The sequence below is a fragment of the Aedes albopictus genome, unplaced genomic scaffold (assembly GCF_035046485.1).
Source record: "Aedes albopictus strain Foshan unplaced genomic scaffold, AalbF5 HiC_scaffold_179, whole genome shotgun sequence".
In the NCBI taxonomy this organism is placed as follows: Eukaryota; Metazoa; Arthropoda; class Insecta; order Diptera; family Culicidae; genus Aedes; species Aedes albopictus.
This window is the reverse complement of record NW_026916957.1, coordinates 4,029-16,040: the sequence shown is the minus strand read 5'-3', so window position 1 is coordinate 16,040 and position 12,012 is coordinate 4,029. Positions and strand designations below refer to the sequence as shown.

At 44.4% G+C, this 12,012-nt stretch overlaps 1 protein-coding gene and 1 non-coding gene across 2 annotated transcripts; one reads left to right on the top strand and one right to left on the bottom strand.

Annotated features, from left to right (window-relative positions):
• Positions 1–1,792: 1,792 nt before the first annotated feature.
• LOC109409430 (uncharacterized) lies at positions 1,793–9,319 on the top strand. The gene is made up of 3 exons (XM_029855305.2): positions 1,793–2,025; positions 2,190–2,488; positions 8,609–9,319. Exons 1-3 carry the CDS (start codon positions 1,968–1,970, stop codon positions 8,696–8,698), a joined length of 447 nt encoding a protein of 148 aa, XP_029711165.1. The 5' UTR covers positions 1,793–1,967; the 3' UTR covers positions 8,699–9,319.
• A 290-nt stretch (positions 9,320–9,609) lies between these two features.
• Positions 9,610–9,682, bottom strand: Trnav-cac (transfer RNA valine (anticodon CAC)). Its single transcript has one exon. It is a non-coding gene; the product is annotated as a tRNA-Val (tRNA).
• Between the last annotated feature and the right edge of the window lie 2,330 nt (positions 9,683–12,012).

Genomic DNA, 12,012 nt, shown 5'->3' with positions numbered 1-12,012 from the left:
CAACCAAGCCGCACTCATTTATCCTGGCTTGCTCACTTGCAAAAAGAATCTGCTTTTCTAAATCGACCGCATTTGTTTACGATTTTTTTTTTAAGATTGGTGCTCTTCAAAGCATGAGTAGGGGTCCAAGTCGGTCATGTTTTATTCTCTGACGTTTCTCCTTAAAGACTAAATTTGCCTTTGATGCTAGTAATCGTAATGCTGTTCTAAGAACCACAACAAACAAAAAGTAAAACTATTTTGACCAATCTCAGCAGGGTACTGTTTTGAAAAGTATTACAATTTGTACTTTTGGCAATGCTCGGATGGTAGTAAAGTACGCTGCTTGTTTTCCAAACTCGGTCACTTACACGGTCACTTAACAACCGTGTGGCTCCAGCAAACTAAAAATAAATTCCTTTTGTCTTATGTCAAACGTCGTTTTCCCTCAGATCCACTACACACAGATTATGCATGGGCACTCTAAACACTAATTTACAAATCTACCCACCTGTCATGATCCACATAATATAACGACTTCAACAACTTCAACAAAACCCTAGTCTCAACACTACCAGAACGCAGAGCCAGGATCACTCATCTTGGTGGGTGTTTGGCTCGTGTCAGCAACCAATTTCCTTGGCCAGACTATGTCTTCTTTGAATCCGATGCACATTTGCGGCGGTTTGAATCCTTCTACGTGTATGCACCTTGTTTACCGGTTCGTACCGATTCACAGGTCACAGTACTTATAACTGAAACAAGAAAATGAAATCTGTTGCCACCTAAATTATGGATTCAGTCTATGATAATACTTCCCTTTCAACATGAAGACCATCAAACACAATCACGATGTTTCAGGGTCCTTAATTCTCGTCGCCAATGTAACATTTATGAAAACGCTGTTAGTAGCTTGAAGTCTGATACAGAAGTGATGTTTATTTCCTGTCGGTCTCATGTCACCCTCAGCACAGCCTACTACAGTTTTGAGCTGGTGACTGGCATCCTTAACTTCCCTCAGCGTGGGAGTTGGTTCATTTCCGTCCTCCGCTGCACTGGCGTCGTCGTTTCTTCCGTTGCCTTGGGCTCCCGTGCCTACGTTCTCCACGCCGTTCAGGTGCTGATCGAAGTACTGCTTCCACCTTTCGATCACCTCACGTCCGTCCGTCAGAATATGTGATGTCCTAGTTTATGGGTAGTACGCAGATCGCAAGAAATTTCTTGGCCTATCTCGATGCGTGGAAAATTAAGGCAAGGAATCGCTTAAGAAATGAGAAAGCGTCGCTTTATTCCGGATCCTAGTACGGTGCTGAAACGAAACGTCAAATCAAATGGGACTTGTTGTGTTAAATCTCTTGGAATGGTCAACGGAAAAATAATGCACTGAACGAAAATTACTTGAGCGATTCCGTTTCAAGTGCATACCTCGCATTATTACGCATTTGTAGTGTTCCACTACACGATCTTATATTTTTAATATGTATTTGTAGTGCTTAATTATATTTTCGTAATAGATTTTACCATATTTTTATGATTGAACCCGAGTAGAAAAGAGACTTGTAATATTGGATTGACGATTGATGCTTCCTATTAAAGTAAGCAACAACAACACACAAACGTTTGATTCAAATGTCAATTTTGTTTGGTTCCATTCGCCTAAAAATATATTTCCCGCAACACACTGATGCTATTTTCATATCTGCTGCATGGGCTTCAAAGCAGGGGGCAAAACGGGCCACACGATACCTGGCTCGCAACACATGAATTATATTTGCCTGTACGTACAGGTATATGATATACAGACAAACGTAGATGATGAGGGCGTGCCTCCACAAACTGTCATTAGCAAGCAAACTGCTGTTATTGCTTGTTGATTCATACATTTTGTGTTGTTTAAATTCTGAAATATTCGATTATTTATGAGTGTTTGATTGACAAAATATCGGTATTCTTGTTAAGTGTAGTATAAGAAACGCCACGGGACAAAAATGGATGCTTCAAAAGTAATTGCTAGCCTGATTTTGGCATTTGCTTTGTTCAGTACCTGTAAGTATCCGCGAAGCAGTTTTCTCCATTCATAAATTCTTCCGCCTCGCCTAGTCAGAAGCCAGAAGCCAGAACGGAATGCGACAAAAGTTGTCCCTCTGTGCATTGGTGCGAGGTGAAATGCGAAACAGGTTACCACCATAAATTACCATATTCCGTTCAAGGTTCCGCCATGGAGTGCTACGTGTGCTCGAACCAGACTGGGAACACGGAAAAGTGTCTGAATACCATCAAGACGTGCAACCAGGGCGAGGAGGCTTGCCTGACGGAGATCCGGTGGGGCAGTATGCCGTACTTTTCGCTCGGAGCGCTGAAGCAGTTCTACGTCTCGAAACGGTGCGCCACCAAGGACGTGTGCGAGAAGACCCGCCGGAAGTATATGCCGTACTGTACGCACATCTGGTACGAGGACTGGGCCTGCTCGGAGTGCTGCCTGGGCGAACGGTGCAACTACTATGTGATTGTGAGTATTATGGGAATCTGCAGCAATTTAGGGAAACGGATTCTGATGGAGTTTCTGTTGGATGTTCAGAATAGCAATCATTTTTGAAAATTTGGAAGAGTTGTGAAAAAGTTACTGAAAATTTTCTAATTTTGGTGACCTACATCGAAATTAAGTCAAACGCTTGAGATCATAGTAGACTCTGCTGCGAAAGGATGTGGTTTGTTTTGCTTGTCGTGTCATCATCTCAACTCTTGTTTCACAAAAAGAATGCATCTTTTCAGCCCTTCTTTGGAATGGTTATCTGAATCTGCGATAGAGCTATCACAACAGAAAAATAATAAGGGTATAATAATCATCGAAATATCGGTATGGGTGAAGTGATGATAGAAACTACCGTTCAATTCTGGTTCCTCGCCACAAGTTTTAGTTATGGAGGCCCTCTCGCAGTGTTTGACGAAGTGCTTCGAAGTCATAGTGCAATCGCCTACTCTGATCACCGCTTGCTGCTTTAACTTTCGGTTGTTCACAACCACCACCTCAGTTTTATGGTGAGCCAGTTCCAGTTTCCTAGATCACATCAATTCCTCCACAACTGCGATCGATTGGGCAGCAGTCAATTCCACTTCTTCGATCGATTCACCGTAGACCTCCAGCGTAGTGTCGTCAACGAAGCCATCGATTGCTACTCCCACCGAGAACCTCAACACTTCGTCGTACATGACATTCCATAACACCGGAACCTTGCGGGTCTCCTAAGATTATGTGAAAGCACTTTCGACTCACTTCTGTGTCGTAAACTAGTATTTGATTCTGGAAGTAACTACCGAGAATCTTGTACAAGTACCCGGGTATCCTAGATGTAGGAGCACATCGGCCATAGCCGACCAACTGGCACTATTGAATGCGTTCCTTACATTCAAAGTTACTACTGCACAGTAGCGAATCCTCCTGGAGCGCTACCTCGGCGATTTGTGTAACATACAGGATAGCGTCTACGGTCGACATCCCCTTCAGGAGGCCGAACTGGTTGCTCGAGAGACCATTTACACCCTCGGTGAGCCTCAACATTGTATTGAAGATAATCTTTTCGAGCACCTTCCCCGCCGTGTCGATCAAGTATATTGGTCTATGTGCCGACGGGTCTCCGGGTGGTTTCCCCGCCTTTGGCAATAGTACCAGGCTCTGCCTCTTCCGAGCTTCTGGGAAAACTCCCTCGTCCAGGCATTTCTGCATAGCAGGCCTGAACTTCTCGGGAGTCTCTGCAATAGCTACATTTAAGACCAGGTTCGTAGCTCCGTCCGGATCTAAGGCCTTACCTACGCTAAGGGACTTTGCTATTCCCACAAGTTCCACTTCGGTGACCTTCTCCTCATCGCCAGCTACAGTCCTCACTGTCCTACGAAAAGAGGCCAAGTAATAGGATCTTGACGCGGAAAAGGCCCTTCGATGATCCCCTCCAACGTCTCTGGAGATTGCTTTGTAGGAGCCATTACACCTCTCGTCTTGGACATCATGATTCTGTAGGCGTCACCCAACGGATTCGCATTGGCACTCTGACAGAGACCCTCAAAGCCGGCCTTTTTGCTTGCCGTTATCTTGGTCTTCAGCGCGGCTTTTGCAGCGGCGAACACCACCCGCCGTTCGTTTCGCTCTTCCTCTGATCGTGCTCGCTGCATCCGCCGCCTAGCCCGTAGGCAGGCGCGCGATAAGCCATCGCTTGAGTCCACTAGTATGCCGGTGGTCTTCCATGTCTAGGGTGGAGTTTTCTAGGCATGGTCGCATCGCATGCTGTAAACCGAATAGGTTTCTACGGTAATCGATTTCGCTTCGTTCCTACTAAAGCTTCTTTCGGAATCGACATTAGCCAAGTCGATATCTGGTATAGCCAGTGTCTCTAGCAGGATCTGACCCCGCTGGTTCGTAAAATTGTTTTCTCATTCCACGGCCCAGGCGTTGAAGTTTCCCGCTATCACTACCGGCCTTCGATCTGTCAGAACGGTCATCATATAGTCCAGCAGCTGCGTGAACTGCTCGATTGACTATCACGGAGCCACGGTGGCGTACAGCAGCTTTAGAAGACCCCGTTCACCTTGGCAACCACGAAGCTGTCGTAAGATGTAGACAGAATCTCCTGGACTGGATTTTATCCGTTGGCCATATCGCCGCCATTTTCAGGACCCATCCACGACCCAATTTCCGTTGCCGGCGGGTACTCGATACGGGTCCGCTATAATGGCGATATCCTTTCTACTCTCCGCATCTGCCTGATACAGCAGTTGCTGAGCCGCGTCACAGTGGTTCAGGTTCAGCTGCGTTACCTGCACTGTGACTTGTCAGCTGTAGCTCTTCTGAAGACCTTGAACCTTCCGTTGCGTGCTTGTTGATCGAGGACTTCCCGGTACAAATCAGACAAAAAGGTCGACTCGTGCAGCCTCGTGCCTTATGGCCTTCGGCGCCACATCTCCTACACAGTTTTTGCTTCTGTCAGGGCCTTTGCAGTCCCATGACTTGTGTCCTGGTTCCAGGCACCTGAAGTAAAACTCCGTAAGAGTAGTTAGCATACTGATCGGTCCACCTCGAGTTTTCCTAGTTCAATGGACTTGTTAGCGTCCGTAGCCTAACGACTGTGGTGGCCACCTACAACTCGCACTGTTGCCGCAGAGCCAGAGCCGTGATGAGCTCTTCCGCGTCAGTCATCTCATCTCCTCACCTTCAGAGTCACCTCTGCTATAAGAGCCCTCACGTCGACCTTTTCGCCGAGAACCTCTTCCGCCAGACTTTTGTAGGCGCCGCCCTTGCGTTCCTTGTCGCGCTTCCGCTCCAGGATCACCTCACCCGTACGAGTACGTCTGATACTGCGCACATCGACTCCCAGATCATCGAACTTGGCGTCCGAGTACTTAGACTGTTCGGCCTAGATGACAAGCGCATCGCCCTTCTTCAGCTTGGCACCCACTCTTCTACGCCGTCCCTGATCTCCTCGACTTGCGTTTTTTTTCTTCCTCTTCCGCTCGACTTTCGTCCAAGGGAAGTCCTCCTCTTGGTTCGGCCTACTCTGTGGTTACTGAGGGTCTAACAACGGTCGCAGCCCCCTGTCCCCTTCCATCCGGGACTCTTGAAGGGACAAACGGGGACTTCAAAAAAGGAAACTCGTGGTTGAACAAAAAACACCAAACGTGACGTTTTGAGTTAGCGTTCGTTAAGCTAAACCCCGCTTTCCATGACCAACTAGATCCACGGCTCGTCTTGACACAGACCTGGCGAAAAGGATCAAACGGGTAGCCTCACAGTCTGTACTCCGGGCAAGCTGGTGCATGTATCCACCCACATCAGGAACGTTTCTCCTCAGCAACCGGTTGACCTTCATGCTTGTTCCTGTTCCATTGCGGCCCTCCTCCATATATATATATTTGCATCAATTTCTATTATTATTATTATTTTTCTTTATTATCGAGATTTTCAGCCCTCGGCTGGTTCATCTCGTATATCAATTTCTTCTAAGAACAGGGTGATCTCGTAGAAACTTTCTCGTAGATGCCCGTGGCCAGAAAACAGCACGCCGATTTCGGCTTTGGTCAACTTCTTCATCGACATCAAGTTTTCACGCAACTCCGGAACGTAGAGTACGTCCTTAATGTTGAAGAGTATCGGCTTGTTACTGGTTGCGCACATGCCGTGGTCACTGAATCCGCACATGCCGTGGTCACTGCATCCGGAATCCAGATTAAAAACGACGCGTCTTAGCCTTTTCATCGTAGCTTTAGCATCGGTCATGAAGCTGACGGCATCCATTCTTGCTGCGCTGGCTTCCCGTTCATTACATTTCCTTTTCATGTATCCGCGTTGTCCAGATTTGCGACACTTACCTTCGAACTTCCGGAACCTTTCAGAATCACCAGAAAACGCTGACAACCTCCTCTCGATCGCTTCAACAGAATCCCCCTCTCGAATCTCGATCGGAACTTGATCGGAACGCTTCTTTTCTTCAGCCAACAGACGCTGCTTGACGAGGTCCAGATTCAAATCTTCCTCTGCGACGTTCTCCAGGGCCGTGACCAGGATGGGGTCGAAAGAGTCTGGCAAGGTCAAGAAGAGCTGTGACACCAGATTATTTTCTGCCACAGTGACTCCAGCTCTAGATCCAGCTGTCTTCAATTTCCTCACGAGATCGTTGAACTCCAATAGATGCGTCCGCATATCTCCGTCTTCCTTCATCCGCAAACGAGGCAACTGCTTCTGGATGATAGTTTGGCTCGGTACGGACTGCTACACATAAGCTGTTCCCAAGCTGGTTCACTTTTCTTTCGTGCTGCCTTTTTTCCGGACGATTTCGAGGCACTCGTCCGACAGGCAACTCACCAGCAACGCCTTGGATATCCGGTCCATCGTACGATGCTAGGGGCACCTAGCAACTACACGTCGCAAGGGAGGAGCGGCTGAGCGGTTACTCCAACAGGGACGCGCCCAGCCTTCGGGACTTCTAGCTGGGGTCTGACTTGCCGGCATTGCTGCCGACCTTCGGGGTTAGTATTCTCCTAGCCTTGCGCGCACTGCCAGACACCTCCTCCGCTTCTGCGAGTGCTTATCACAAGCAGTCGCTTCCGTCACACCTTTTGGACTTCCTGCGAAAGCGAAGGCCTCCATCTGGGTAGACTTCGTAACCTTTACTTTCGCCCCGAAGCTGCTGCAGTTTTCACGAGTCTCTCGTGATCTTGCTTGGCATCGTCCATCGACTTACGAAGTCGCAACAGGGCCGTTTTAAGGTCATTGCAAAAGTGGGACTTCGTGCACGCAAAGTCCATGATCTTGCTAAGCTGCTGTTCAGCCACCTCGATTGCGGACAGTCCTTCTCTTTTTTGGTTGATGTAGTGGATCGGAGCCCCCGTTCCCATTGTCCGTCAGGCACCGGAACTGTAATTCCTGCTGCCCCCTGTGGTCTACCCCCTTGTATAAGCACTTTTCACTATACTACACTGTTCCTTTACCGGGAGCTGGCACTTTCTTCTTTGAAAACCATTATCGGACACTTCTGCATCATAATTCCTTTTTCCGAATTCCCGCTAAGTCTGATCGGATCAGATGCTATCCGTTGTTTGAAGTCAATCTGTTCATATTTACCTTTAATTGGAGGTCTGATTTACCACGGTTTTTGTAGACTGCTCTAACCACCAACGAACCTTGCACCAATCCTTGCGCCAAACTGATTATCTCTGCAGATTTTCAGTTCTAAAATGTGGTGATTCCAATCTTTTGAAATTTGACTCACAGCGAAGACCACTTTATCACTTGCAGCACTGCTCAAAATCGGGAGTCACTGTTAGCAGCGCCACCACGGGTTAGGGTGGAAACATTTATGATAGTGTGTGTAAATCTTCATACTCGCACCAATACATTCTTACACTTTTATACAAAGGTACCACCTTAGCTCAACAGGCGGCGGTGCCGTCGGTGTCGCATGCCGTTAGTATGGGAAAACTAACGAGTCTGGAATAACAAAGAAAGAGGAGAAACGTCAAAATTGGAACAGCCGATTTGCTGTCATCCCCATAGTTCCAATCGAGCAGGAGACCTGTCAAAACGACCAGGATTCGCCACTTTGGTATACTCAAGACACTTTAGGGAAAACAACAGAGGTGCATGTCTTGTTGATAAAGTAGTCTTCGCTCACAGCGACCAACTTCCGAGTAATTCTTTATTTGTTGCTGCCACAAGGAATCCGTTCCGCTTCTGGAATTCTTCACAACGTGTTGTTCCCGTCGTCAATGTGGTACTTGTTCAGTTGACAGTTTTGATAGTAACAATCATCCATAGATGAACATGGCCTACTTAGTTTCATACCAAACTATCATTTGAATAATATCCAATCGAAACATAAATAAATTGCGAAATTACCAAAACACAGTGATGGATGGACAAATGTCAAAACAAACAATTGCGGGGGACATTAAACACACCTGGCGAAAAACACTCCGAAGTGGGTAAAATGCACAAATAAACTACACAAAACACAGGTTACAGTTTTAAAGAAATACAATTCTGAAAACCTTTTAATTTTCTACGATATATCTTGAATACTTTATGCAACCTCCGTTTTCTAGTTTCTAGTTACTCATACTTCATTACTTTCTCAACTTTCAGAGCGGTGCACCTCCACACACCATGTCCATGGTGGCCTTCCTGGGGACAGTGTTTAGCCTTCTGGTGGCTAGATATTCGTACAATATCTAAATTTTCGCCATTCCATCTTTAGTTAGTTCAACAGAACTATATTTTCATTGAAAGAAAATGAAAAAGTGTCCGTCCGTTAAATAGGAAGTGAAGATAATCGTAGGCATGTTAAATCAGGTTGAACCACGTAAACGTAAGTGCCTTTAGGCGCTGTCCATAAACTACGTACTCAAATTTGACATTCTCAGAACCCCCTCTCCCCCTCGTAGTCTTTCTACCATACAAAACTTTCGAAATTTGTATGAACCGTAGACTTTGGTCAGAACACCCCCCCCCTCTTTCAGAGTCTACGTAGTTTATGAACAAGTCCTTATCAATCAAGTACCGATCTAAGTGTAAGCTTTTTATAGCGAATAGAATTGTGAATCTCGACATTCGAAATAACAAGTCCGTCCTCAAGGAGCGAGTTTTATATAAGTGTAAATCAAAAACAATCATAGAACGCACATTCCGCGTCGTAAATGCATTTTTGTTTTATGTCATGACCATTCCCATTAAAGTTTATACGAAGTTGATTATTATATTGGTACTCTCGTCGTGCTAAATGCGATTTTAGTATTATTTCTGTAACAAATCGAATCTTATATGAAAATAAAGAAAGTAGACATTCCAATTAGATGAGACCACGGATCAATCGATTGAGAAAACTTCCTATCGTATTCTTATTAGAATCTCGGTTAGTTAACCTGGCCTTTTTCTGTGATTCACCTTGATATACACAGCTTTGTGGCGGTAGCGTGTAAGTGTGCGTTAAACAGTCGGTACCCATGCAGCAAAAGCTATTCTTGGAAGAGCACTCCTTTTGGTGAATGATTTTAGCTGTTCGTTCACATGATGATCGCGAAAACAAACAACCGAATCAACAAGTGGTCGTGCCGACGAACCTTGGGGGCAGCAAAAAAAAAGTTACCTGTTTCCGCCCGGGTTCGAACCGGGGACCTTCTGCGTGTGAAGCAGACGTGATAACCACTACACTACGGAAACTGACGGGGGATGGGGCGAGAAGAGGGCTACGGGTTTCGAGGATGTTAACAAGGTTGAATTGCATTCATGACTTAGAAGAAAGGAGGTGGTATGCAGTTACTTCAATCTAATCTAATCTAACACAAACGCAGCCAGTACAAGACAGCATCCTGGAAAATGTTTGGGTTAGATTACGCCCAAATATTTTTCTTGTCAGTATTGATGCTTGTAGCATATCAAAAATATGATACAAGTATCAAAGCGGCCAGGCCTACTACGTTGTGTTCACCGCAAAGATAATGCTAGAACTGTTTAGATTTTTGTAAATAATCTTAAAAATCGAAGCAATTCTGGAATCTATAGGGATGGAAGGATGCGTGGACATACCGTACCAAACGCTCCGATTTGTTTAGTTTTATATGGTTGAGTAATATATACGAAATATGGGGATATACAATTGTTTAGGTATGTACGTCAATATAAATTATGGAAATTTACCTGAACAAATCCTGGAAACAAAATGGTAATCACTATTTGTTAGTACAACAACTTCAATGTCGCATAGATGTATATATGCAATTAGCCCAGCTGGTCAAACCTTATTATCAATGCGTTTGACATTGAAAAGATTGATCAGAAATATTGAATAGATTAATCGGAACTAACTCACCAGTTTCTCAAGTTTTGATTCTGCTTAGTTTCCTCAATCCAATGATAGTAAGGGAGGTGGTATGCAGTTACTTCAACAATTATTAACTGAAAGCTTTCTCTGGCAAAAAGCATTTTACCGGCAAACGAACCCGCCCTTAGCACGGTCGTGCGTATTACCCTTGGCGCCATGTTCTAATTTTGACATTGACATTGAAGGCACTTTAGTCGTATAGGTTTTTGGAAACAAGAGTTCCTGCCCAAAAGCTCCCCTACTTCACTGGTAAAGTTCACTGCCCCTGTAATCTAATTCAAACAGTTATCGTCATAGATACTATGTGTAATATTAATTGATATTGAATTATTATCATTAAGGTAAACTGTTTTTATAACGATGTTACCTTTTCCAGCATTTGAAGTTTTTACGATTCGTTACGCTTTCGTGCGAAATGATCATCAGAACCGGATAAATATTTAGATCAAGATGTAGAGGTTCTCATACCGTATTATAAGAGCACAGCTAGGGCGGATCTTCATCTCACGATCGCCAATTTAAAAAACAATTCAGTGTGAACGAATTAAGTAATGATAATTGCTCTTTAAAATACAATATAGATATTCTATAAGTTTGCTTGCTCTGGTGCCCTGGTCTGTAATTGGCTTAACAAGTCTAACATTAGTCTACTGAACTGCATTTATTCTCTATATCGATATGTTAACCAGAATCACTTGCCGTTTTGTGGGTGTTGATGGGTGGTTACATCACGAAATATGTACATAGTGACGTGTTTTGCCTTCTCGCTTTTCACTGGGATCGCGGGATACTTACGCATCACTGCTTGATCTCGATCTACATACGACGTATCAAGAGTATGCACTGCGCTGTGGTAGACATTCGTTACGACGAGCCCTATTTATTTGCCTTTTTTTCGCAATTACATATAATAGTTTTTCGACATCTTTTAGTTTAGAGGATCTTTCAGTTAATTTGCATTAACCAATAGAATGAATAATATATTATTTATGCTTTGGCAGCAAAAAAGAGAAAAATAGAAAATTTGCCTCGATATCCGTTTAGTCGAATAAGATTTTTTAGAATAACTCTGTCTGACACCTGGTCCGACTTGAAGACTGCGGACTGCTACCTCACCTCCAAAATGATCAGAATAGGCCTAGAAACATTTTCGGTTTGCATAGTCCGGCTAAAACAAGTAAAACATTTAGTGACACACACAATCTATCATCCGATACAGAAACGTTTTTCTGTTTTGAAAATTATGCGTAAAACTTGCCCAAAGTTTTCTTCCAAGCCAGTATACAACCAAAGCATGAAACTATCTGGGTCAGCGGGATGGGGATCTTCAGGGTCGTTTATGGAATTTCATTCACTCAATACTCAGACAATTATCAGACGGCCATATCGTCGGTATTAGCTATTATTAGAAAAAGGTTCCTTGACGTGAACCTATGCACCACGATTTAACACCTTGCAACGCCACTTCCCTAACCTCTAACTTTAACTTTTCATTATATTTACCTTTTTCTTATGATTGTACATTTCCCCGAAAACCAGTACCCCGAATGAAGTTTCCCCGAAAGTTTTTTCCCCGAAAAACGATTCCCCGAATGAACCGTTTCTCCGAATAGACCATTTCCCCGAAATATGTATTATTTTTTTTTCAAAACTGCTTTCTGATAATTTT

Excerpts from the sequence above, each read along its gene's own strand:
- LOC109409430 (XM_029855305.2), top strand. The coding sequence starts at position 1,968 with ATGGATGCTTCAAAAGTAATTGCTAGCCTGATTTTGGCATTTGCTTTG. Across the intron at positions 2,026-2,189 it reads ATTTGCTTTGTTCAGTACCT|GTTCCGCCATGGAGTGCTAC; the intron begins GTAAGTATCCGC and ends ATTCCGTTCAAG. Across the intron at positions 2,489-8,608 it reads GGTGCAACTACTATGTGATT|AGCGGTGCACCTCCACACAC; the intron begins GTGAGTATTATG and ends CTCAACTTTCAG.